The sequence below is a fragment of the Labrus mixtus genome, chromosome 12, assembly GCF_963584025.1.
Source record: "Labrus mixtus chromosome 12, fLabMix1.1, whole genome shotgun sequence".
In the NCBI taxonomy this organism is placed as follows: domain Eukaryota; kingdom Metazoa; phylum Chordata; class Actinopteri; order Labriformes; family Labridae; genus Labrus; species Labrus mixtus.
The window spans coordinates 22,715,906-22,727,868 of NC_083623.1; the positions used below are offsets into that span (position 1 = coordinate 22,715,906).

General features: G+C 40.8%; 1 protein-coding gene across 4 annotated transcripts in view; it reads left to right on the forward strand.

Annotated features, from left to right (window-relative positions):
- The window catches only part of LOC132985292 (kinesin-like protein KIF13B), a 37,637-nt gene extending 30,504 nt beyond the window's left edge, over positions 1 to 7,133 (forward strand). For 3 of the 4 annotated variants that reach the window (XM_061052604.1, XM_061052607.1, XM_061052606.1), the window contains 4 exons: positions 2,839 to 2,917; positions 3,849 to 3,914; positions 4,145 to 5,474; positions 5,792 to 7,133. In XM_061052604.1, coding sequence (XP_060908587.1) covers positions 2,839 to 2,917; positions 3,849 to 3,914; positions 4,145 to 5,474; positions 5,792 to 6,048 — 1,732 coding nt within the window. In that variant the 3' untranslated portion in view covers positions 6,049 to 7,133. Of the gene's footprint in view, positions 1 to 2,838; positions 2,918 to 3,844; positions 3,915 to 4,144; positions 5,475 to 5,791 lie in introns of all 4 variants that reach the window. The other variant, XM_061052608.1, reaches the window with a different exon arrangement.
- Positions 7,134 to 11,963: the final 4,830 nt, after the last annotated feature.

Genomic DNA, 11,963 nt, shown 5'->3' on the forward strand with positions numbered 1-11,963 from the left:
TTAGTGAGCTAGTAAAGTTCTCCTTATTTGTTCGGACTACACACACATACAGGACTACAGAACACATACAGGACTACAGAACACATACAGGACTACAGAACACATACAGGACTACAGAACACATACAGGACTACAGAACACATACAGAACACATACAGGACTACAGAACACATACAGGACTACAGAACACATACAGGACACATACAGAACACATACAGGACTACAGAACACATACAGGACTACAGAACACATACAGGACACATACAGGACTACAGAACACATACAGGACTACAGAACACATACAGGACACATACAGAACACATACAGGACTACAGAACACATACAGGACACATACAGAACACATACAGGACTACAGAACACATACAGGACTACAGTACACATACAGGACTACAGAACACATACAGGACACATACAGAACACATACAGGACTACAGAACACATACAGGACTACAGTACACATACAGGACTACAGAACACATACAGGACACATACAGAACACATACAGGACTACAGAACACATACAGGACACATACAGGACTACAGAACACATACAGGACACATACAGAACACATACAGGACTACAGAACACATACAGGACTACAGAACACATACAGAACACATACAGGACTACAGAACACATACAGGACTACAGAACACATACAGGACTACAGAACACATACAGAACACATACAGGACTACAGAACACATACAGGACTACAGAACACATACAGGACACATACAGAACACATACAGGACTACAGAACACATACAGGACTACAGAACACATACAGGACTACAGTACACATACAGGACTACAGAACACATACAGGACTACAGTACACATACAGGACTACAGAACACATACAGGACTACAGTACACATACAGGACTACAGAACACATACAGGACACATACAGAACACATACAGGACTACAGAACACATACAGGACTACAGTACACATACAGGACTACAGAACACATACAGGACACATACAGAACACATACAGGACTACAGAACACATACAGGACTACAGAACACATACAGGACTACAGTACACATACAGGACACATACAGGACACATACAGGACACATACAGAACACATACAGGACTACAGAACACATACAGGACACATACAGAACACATACAGGACTACAGAACACATAGAGGACTACAGAACACATACAGGACTACAGGACACATACAGAACACATACAGAACACATACAGGACTACAGAACACATACAGAACACATACAGAACACATACAGGACTACAGGACACATACAGGACTACAGGACACATACAGGACTACAGAACACATACAGGACTACAGAACACATACAGGACACATACAGGACACATACAGGACACATACAGGACACATACAGGACTACAGGACACATACAGGACACATACAGGACACATACAGGACTACAGAACACATACAGGACTACAGAACACATACAGGACTACAGAACACATACAGGACACATACAGAACACATACAGGACTACAGAACACATACAGGACACATACAGGACTACAGGACACATACAGGACTACAGGACACATACAGGACACATACAGGACTACAGAACACATACAGGACACATACAGAACACATACAGGACTACAGAACACATACAGGACACATACAGGACTACAGGACACATACAGGACACATACAGAACACATACAGGACTACAGAACACATACAGGACACATACAGGACACATACAGGACTACAGGACACATACAGGACACATACAGGACTACAGGACACATACAGGACACATACAGGACACATACAGGACTACAGGATACCTACAGGACACATACAGGACTACAGGACACATACAGGACTACAGGACACCTACAGGACACATACAGGACTACAGAACACATACAGGACTACAGAACACATACAGGACTACAGAACACATACAGGACTACAGTACACATACAGGACTACAGCACACATACAGGACTACAGAACACATACAGGACTACAGAACACATACAGGACTACAGTACACATACAGGACTACAGAACACATACAGGACTACAGCACACATACAGGACTACAGTACACATACAGGACTACAGAACACATACAGGACTACAGAACACATACAGGACTACAGAACACATACAGGACTACAGAACACATACAGGACTACAGAACACATACAGGACTACAGTACACATACAGGACTACAGAACACATACAGGACTACAGCACACATACAGGACTACAGTACACATACAGGACTACAGAACACATACAGGACTACAGCACACATACAGGACTACAGTACACATACAGGACTACAGAACACATACAGGACTACAGCACACATATAGGGTTACACATTCAGCTAATACCAGGTGATAACAACTCACTACGCAATGGTTTGCGTGCGAAAAAACATGACGACACCTCCACAGAGATAACTTGCACGATATTCTCAGTGTGACTGATTTAATTACTGTAGACCGAAAGAGGAGTAAGCTGCTAATGAACACAATAGTTACAGCTTAAACGTTACTGTTCATGCACCGTGCAGCCATGTTTGATTTTAACTCGGGCTACAGAAGGTTCTTTGAGTTTCTAAGTCAGAATTCCCTTCAAGGGGCGTTCACTGACAACTCAGAATTTCCGACTTCCACAAAAGACTTAGAACAGTTCTTATTTAATGGTACATTTGTCCTTTCTTATTCAGATGTATCCATTTCAATCTGTTTTATTTCAATGTAAAACACAATGTGTGCCTGTCAGGAGCTGTTCCTGTTCACAGGACGTGTTGTGTTGACTTGCAGGTTTATCCTCCTGAGCCAGAAGAGTATAGGATAGCTGTGTTTGACCTGCTCTCTGATGGTAGACAAACTGCTCATGTATGTTGTCGTTCTGTCATTCAAGTCATAATTCTTCTAAAATGTGATGATAGGGAGAGCATGAGAATCAAACAATTATCCTGATTAAAATCCAGTGTGTGTCTGTCTGCTGAGCATGCAGTCCAACCATTGTCCTGATTACTTTGAAAGAAATCTAAAGATATTTGATGATGATACTTTGATTTTATTTCACCTCAAAAATAGTTTAAAGCAAATAACACAATATTGAATCAGTAGCAGTCAGATCATTTATGTAGATTTAACTTGAACATTGTATCTAAATTAATGATGATGCAGTTTTAGTGATGTTGCAATTCCTCTGATTGTTTCACGAGTTAATCATGGGATATGTCGAACGGATATATTCACTTTATTTTACCCGTAATGCATCTCTTATCCACCAATTGATCTTTGATCACCGATTGAATTTGATCATTTTGTCCTTTATAACACTCATTTACTGAACTTAAAGGTACAGTCTGTAAATTTCACCACCAGGGGGCTCTCAAACAAAAGATGACGTCAAGGCTGACAGGGAATCATGGGAGTGATTCTCTGCTACATTCAGCAACAGTACAGCAGCTCTCAGTAGCACTTCCCGCTTCCTTATTCAACAGTCTTTGACGTAACATTCTGATCAGCCTTCAGTATCTGTCATCATCTGAGAAGAGATTAATTTTCCCCCAAAAGGCACTGTCCTGTCTTTCTGTCATCCTGAATCCTGACAATTAAAACCCCTCACACTGCAGCTGATCATCCCTTCATGCACACAACAAAATGAACATGTACTCGTCTCCAGCTTGAACCCATCCGACAATGACATCTCTCTCTCATGATACATCCTGAAATCTGATTGACGACCTTTTGCTGCTAATGTACAAATTTCAGCTTGTTGTACATAAATGTGACTGACATACTCTTCATCTTGCAGAGTCTGCCTCACATCATGGTGCAGTCAGCCAGCATTGAAGAGGGTTTGAGCAAACATACACATCCAGTAAGTCCCTGAACCCAAAAAACACTTATTATTGGTGTGAGTAGATAAATGAATGGGGCTGCTAGTTTATTCTTTTAGATAAGCTCTAACCAACTGACATTATTTCACATGGCTAGCACCATTCAGCTGACAAACACAGTCAAAAACTAGCTTTTGAAAGTAGTGTCTTCCTTATTTGAAGTTGGTCTAAACAGTCACGAGTACCTTTTGTTGTCATGGTTTCCCTCTAGGTTCCTATTGAGGAAATCCTTCCTCCTGATGTCTATACAGAGAGTCCCAGGTCCTTTCCCCTCCCACCGCCTATCATCCCAGAGATGGAAGAGTCCACCCCTAGCCCTGTTAGCGAAGCATCGAGCGGATACATCTCGACAAGCATATCCACTGCAACTTTATCAGATGTATATACGCTAAGCTGGGACCTTCCTCCGTCATCTGGCTTTGAGGCAGTTCCAGATGAAGAGGAAGAGGAAACTAAAGGCACACAGTCTCTGCTGGTTTCAGACAATGAGCCAGCTGAAGAGAGGACCGACTCGCTACCATCCAGACCACAGGATAATCTGTCGGATTTAAACTGGAGTCAACAAGAACCAAATGAGTCACTTTCTGACCAGTTGAAGGAGCAAAGCGAGTCTGATTCATCTGAAGAGTCAGACTTGTCGTTCCAGACCGAACTGAAGCAAGACTCTACAATTGGCCATACTGGATTAGAAAGAATGGACAGTTCAGACCTGCTTAACCCTTATCCTTTAAAAATGGAGGATGAAACCAAGCAGACAGAATTTTCTGCAGACCACTCACAAGCAGAAACACCCCTAACAGAAGAACTTCACCTAGCAACCACAGACCAAACAGAAACTGAACTGCCACTCCACTACGAAACCCAACCGTCTCCACAAGAAAGTCAAGATCAGTCTGAAACGATCATCCCTCACCCCCAGCAACCTGAAAACGACCAAAAAACCTTGGACAGCATTCAACAACCAGCTCTGAACATCGTCCCTGATGTGTCTCAAGTCTTGGTTCCAGATGCTCCCCAATCCGGAGATCTTGCCCCTCCAGCTTCTTCTGAGGAACAAGCCAATCCTCCTGTGGACCTGAGCCCAAATCCAACATCCACCCTCACTTCTTCATCAACCACAGAAGAAGCTCAACAAGATGAACCTGTCAGTTTGTCTAGAAAGGCAACCACAGCTCCAGATCCTTCTATGTCCACTATTAAGCCTTCAAAACCAGATGCTTCAGCCGCAAACCCCTTCAAGATCCAGAAAGTCAAGTCTTCAGATCTCAAGTCTTTTCAGGGAATTGTGGGTGAGGAGGAGGACAAGACAATTCAGATGGGCCAGGACAGCAGCCTTAACTTGTCAGTGCCGATGGAAAGCCTGGAGATTATTTCCGATTCTGAAGAAGGAGATGCAGCAGCAAATGCTATTCTTCCCGACTGGTTGAAAGAAGGGGAGTTTGTTACTGTGGGGACCAATAAAAGTGGCACCATCCGTTATGTTGGACCCACTGATTTTGCAAAGGGTACCTGGGTTGGAGTGGAACTGGAAGTACCAGCAGGTGAGTAAACCAGCTGCTCCTGTTTGTTTATTTTTCTTTATAGGTAAGCTTTTGGGTCCAATAATCAAAAGGACAGAGGTAAAGAGACAGGAAAGTTAGGGGAGAGTTCAGGGGGGGCAAAGAGTGTTAGGATCCAAAATCAATACTGCAACCGGACAGTAGCGTCTGAACATGGGACGCCTGCTCTCTCAACCGAGCTAAACCGGAGACCCTTCTTGATTTCTTATGCACTGTAGATGCTTTAAATGATTGTATTGCATTCTTCACATACGCCAACACTTTGTATCTCAAACAAATCTTTCTCTATCTTTCTTCAGGAAAGAATGATGGATCAGTTGGTGGCAAGCACTACTTCCACTGTAACCCTGGTTACGGTGTGCTGGTAAGGCCAAGCAGGGTCAGTCAGGGTGGTGTCAAGCGTCGTCGCAAGCAGCAACAGCAAAAGCGCCACAGTGCCCACTTGTCTGGATCAAGCCCCAACCTGGCAGTCCTCACCGCTCTAGCCAAAGGTGAAGGGGGAGGTGCAACAACCGGCCGCAGCAAAGGAGACAACCGCAAGTCGTGGAACACTTGAGGGTCAATGTTCGCTAAATGGCTAATTGATGGACACCTCAGCTGGTTGGTGATATAATAGGGCAAGGTTTTAGAAAGAGATCTGAGAGAACATTTTTATCTGGCTGATCTGCTACAGTCTTCACTGTATCTCCTCCATTACTGTAAGATTGAACGCCATTTCACCATTGGACGGGGAAACAATACATTTTTAAACATCCTTTCGAGAGTGTATGCTTTATCTTGAATCTTGATGCCTTCCCAGTATATTTTGTGAAATAAATCAAGTAATATTTAATGTTTTATTAGAAAATGTGTACCGTTTTAGTTTTGTTAATGACAATTTCTATCCAATTGATGTATTTTTTTATGGGTAGCAGTGGAAAACAATCAAAGGAGAATCTCAAAATCAGCACATTTTTTACTTCCATATGTTGTGTTAGTGCCAGGGGAAAGTTTATTTGCATTATGATATATTCATGTTAAGTTCACTGGATTACTCATCACTGTGAAGACACCTTATTTCATGTGCTCATATTTCTACTGTATATTGTGCAGCTGCTGGTTGGATCAACCTCCAAGTATTGTGGATTCAATATACCGGTTGGTATTGTGAAAGTATGTGGTCGTTTTGATCCAGTGCCTTGAAATGTTTCTCATCAGAAGTGCCTTAGAGGAAGTCCACCAAAGATTGTGCTGCTGGTGGTTGAAATGTGTTAACTGGAGCTTATTTTTGATGTTTCAGAAACTATTTCAATTAACAATTTTAATACGCTCCAAGCAAGTATGACCAGATCGATTGGAGGTGGCTTTTAAAGAACAGTGATGTGTGGCAGTTTTTTTGGACTGTGATTTTTTTAATAGCAGGTGATTGGCTCTTCGTGTGTATGAGAACTTGTTGATTTTTATGTGAAAAGGATTCTTGAGGGATTGTGTTGGTTGTAATGGATTAAAGTATTACCTTGTGTCTGGTAAATCAGATTTTATACTTTTATGCATTCAAGTTGTTTGAATTCAAGTTTTGAATGCTTATTTATTTAAACAGCCACATGAAACTGAAAATGAACTTTATATATCGTTAAATAAATATAATTTTGCTCACATCAACCAATGCGTGATTAATCCTAAAGGTCCACTCTGTATGATATCTACTGAATTAAATTAGAAATTGACCTTACTGTATCACCAGACATTAAAGAAACATGCGTCAACAACACAACAGCCAGTATCTCTGATTCCGGTACAGAATGGTTTGTTTTTGTTTTGACCGAAGAAGAAGGCAGTTTCATGACCCCCACCGGGCGAACAGCTAACCAACAGATGAACGCGGGCAAGAGAGCTGGATCAGATATAACTGATTCTACCCGACCTACCAAGACCGATACAGACCTGGCTAAACACTGAAGCTTCTTGTGTCATGGCAATCTGCGTACACATTGACTCCACGGAGGAGGGGGACAGGTGGAGACAGCTCCCTTCAATGTTTTGAATTTGGACTGCAGTACCAATTTTAAACACTAGGTGCCAGATAGGGCAAAAAACTCCTCATATTTCCAGGGGGAGCTGTAAATGTGAAACGCAAACAGCCAAATTTTTCTTTCGGTCTTCAGAGTTTCTCCTGCCAGAACCCTAGTATTTTTCCGCAGCAAGTACGTTTGAGCTGATGTGAGAACGCCGCAGGATTTTCTCTGGAGAATTCAGCTCAAGCAAGTTGGAGGGGGAGTAATGTTACTGAGATTGCTGCACGGTGCATAGAATGTATACCATGCAGACCACTATGATCTCTGAGTACCTAATTAAACGGCTGCATTATTGCTGCTTCATCCAGTACTTCCGGGGTTTTTTTTTTTTTCGTCAAGTCTTACCTCAGGAGACCCCCTTCTGCCTGACAGGGATAGTCTCTCTCTGTGAGGAGCATATTTGAACAGCCAGGTCAAAAGAATATCCAGAGCAGTCCTCCTGAAGTTATATAGATATTTCCCGGAGTGCAGATGTGAAAATTGATAGTTACATACTGCTCCTTTAATGGATGCATTTTGAGACAGTAAACTCAGAAAAAGTCTCTTTGATATAGCTTTATTCTCTTGTACATTATATATATCATACTAAAATAAACACAAGTTAAAAAAATGAACAAAGAAACTGTACAAAAAAATGTATATATACTACATCTTAATTACAGAACAGTCTACTGTCCAAAAAAGGCACTAAATTCTGAAATGGGCAATACAGTAATTTGAAACATAACTAGAGTTGAGATTGATAAAAGAGCATTCAGTCCTCTCAGAGCTATATTTGGATGAAGTTGATGGTGTTTTCACTGGGAACACAGAAGGACATGTAGACATGTTGACCCTGACACCACAATAGGACACACCCCATCATAGTAAGCACTACCACTTTGAGTATACATGACACCGGGTGGGGAAAACCGTCTCAGTTTCCTGTTTAGAAAAATCTGTTTCAAGTAGTCTCTTGACAAAGTACAGAGTCCAAACTGTTGAGCACCTGAAGCTTCGCTCCCATTCTGTCAAACTCTAACGCTCACATAAAATACTGCTGCATTAAAACTTGCTAGCTAATTGGGCCATGGCATCTCTAAAAACACGAAGGCAAATCATTTAAAAGTGTCTTATAGAGAGAAACATAATCTCTAAATGCATTCTTTGTGGTCTATTCTTTCTTCACACCAATCATTTCCCAATTCGTAAACTTCCAATAAATATTTTTGTCGAAGGAGAGAACGCCACACCAAACGCCAAACTCTTGATCCAAAAACTGTGTTGGCCTGTTTTTAGAATTAAAATGTAGATATCCGTCAGTCGTCATGCAGTCAGTGTGCTCCTCACTTCAATCTCGGCCATTTTCCTGAGTATTGGTACAGTTCATGACATGGAGCACATTTTATGAAAGCAAGTAATCGTAACACTATCCGGATAAATCTGACATTATGTCAATGGAACGAGACAGAAGTCAACATTGTATGTTCTTACAAAGCGGTTTAGAGTCAGATTCGTAGAATGACTTAGGTTATATCTAGAGCCCGACCGATTAATCGGCCAGCCGATAATATCGGCCAATATTAGCATATCCGGTGACTATTGGTATCGGCTAATTTGTACGCAGATATGCGCTGATATTACTAGATTTATTTACCAATCAAATAGCATTTCATTTGAGTTTCGCTGTATTACACTATCAGTTCTCTTGCTAGCTGTCAGCAGCAGAGGGCGCTATGTGGATTACAACAAGCATGATCACTCTCCAGAATGTCAAGCGGTGACGCATGGACATGAGTAACTACTTTCCAGTAGAATAACCATCTTGTCTACCTTATTATGTATATCTTTTCCACAAATGTTGGATAACTGAATTTGGCAGATCAACGCAGGAAATGTGTATATCTAAATCTATTGATCTCTACAGATCAAACATAAGAGTTATGAAAGATATCGACTGATATATCACATTTTTTTTCTCCCCCCAATATCGATATCGGTCCCAAAAATCTCATATCGGTCGGGTCCAGGTTATTTCATCTGTCGTCAATAAGATCTCTAAGGCATAAAGTCTGTATTCAAGAGTGGTGTTTGGCATGGCGTTATTTGAAGTAGAGGGCCTCAGATATTGGGCTTTGTTTGACTTTGATAAGGCGTGTGAAGCAGCTGTACTGACATGTTGTTTCACACCAGCCCAACAAATGTATATTTGACGTTTGCTCCTCCAAGGCAAAAGCTCAGAGGAAGGAAGGTTACATTTTTAGCTTAGTCGACAGTGATTGTTAATAAGGTGCATTATCATTTATCTTTTCAAAAATGAGCTCTCTACCTCAGGAACACAGCGGGAGGGACTGTTGTGCAGCCAAATAAGGGATGACACAACAGCACAATACAGTTCAAATGATAATAAAACAAAAAACAAGTAAAATGATAAAGCATGATTAATTTAACAAGAAAAGGAAATCATGTTAAAACATATTTCATTCTTTTGTACATTACCATTAAAAAATGAATATAAATACATATTGGTTTTTATCTTTCAAACCTTCTTTTTTTTAACACAGGTCCCAGTACTGACTCACTGTATTCTCAACTTCAAACACACAGGAGCAATAGATTTAAATAGAGCTTTACAAGAATAGAACCCAGGAGCGGAGGCCTTTCTACAAGCAGGATCAAGATACACATTTATTTCATACCTCACAGATGTCCACATGGGACTTTTTTTTTTTTTTTTTTTAAACACAGTACTTTGCTTTGTTTAATCCTGCTTGTAGAATATTTTCCCCATTCTCCAAAACCATCATAAAGCCAGGGGGTTCCTGTAAAGCAATAATGTATCATTATGGGAAATGTCAAACTATTGCTTTCATGCCAAGACTTTAAGTGAGAAGATCGATACCACTCTAATGTCTGAATGCTTAAAGATCCAATACGTGTGATATTTACTGAATGAAATCATTAAATGACCTGTATCATCAGACATTAAGGAAACATGCTGTGCTGGTTTCTCTGTCAACAATGCAGCAGCCAGTATGTCCAGCGATGTATGTGGGTAAGCAAACTGGTTCAGGTGTAACTGATACCCATTTTATACACTAGGTGTCAGAGTTACATATTGCTCCTTTAACATGAAGCTACAGTGCGGAGAAAGTTACCTTTGCTTCGCATGAAGACTTTGGGAAACGAGGAACGTCAAGTGTTGGACTTTCCAATGTAAACAAAATCCCCAAGCAACACTTGTACACTTCTACGATATAATACAATAGAAAAGTTGTTGTGTTCGGCCGGGTCATCTGCTTCTGGCTCTGCTTAAAAGCGAAAGCCAGAAGTAAAAAATGTCTTTCACAAGACCCCCAGAAAAGCACATTATAATATAAAAAAAGACACAGGAAGTCATTGTGTCCTGTCACAAAATATCCCAGCTCTTTAACAATCCATTAAACAACAACATGGCAATCTTAAACTTTCTCCTTTTGTATGGCTTGATTAAAAATATGACTTGTTTACGTCTGTACTTGAGATGTGTTAGAGCCGGATATTCTACCTTTGGGCTGAGTCAGACGACATGTTTACCTCCCGGTCTTCATGCTACGTTAACATTCTCCAGACTGCAACTTTAGTTTGAACCAACAGACATGAAGTGTGACATCAATCTTCTCATCAAACATGGCAGGAAGATGAATGAGCCTGTTTTCCCCCTGAACTGTTTATTCAACTTGTTCACCGTTTGACCAAATGTGACATGATATCAGTGAAGGAACCTTAACGATTAGTGATGTCGAGGAACAGGACCTTTACCTTGAAGGAACACAGCACTTTGTCTCTTCTTATGACTTTATGATTGTATTATGTCAAAGGTGGTTTTGGAAAATGTATACCTGGGTTAAAGAAATGTGGAAGATTTCCCACATATTTGATGGACACATTCCTCTCCTACACATCTGTCTTATGGAAGAGATGTGTGAAGGACTTTTCTTTTGTCCATTATCACCACTTGAAATGTCTTTGACCTCCTTCAAAGTGGTTCTTTTACCTTTGAGGCTATTATAGACTAAATAAAAACATCACCTTAAAAGTTCTTCTAATTGACTTCCATGTGGATTTAGTCTGCTTTGATACACACAGGGATAAAATTATCTTCTGAAAGCACATTCTTTAGGCCATTATAAAGAGGCAGCGTCACAGAACAAGTCGCAAATAGCTTAGGAATTTGATCATTAAACATCTGGCTGCTAATACCTATCTTTACTGATACAGGCCTGCTTTAGTTTCAACCCCACATTTGACACCACGCCGGCTCAAGAGGCTTCTCTTTGCACGAGAAACAATCTCTACATACGCCAGAACTGTCAGTAAAAATCACTTTGGATGATTGCAGACACAATTCTTCAGGTTAAATCTTTGCTAAGCCTCTTAGCTTTTAGCTCCAAGCATA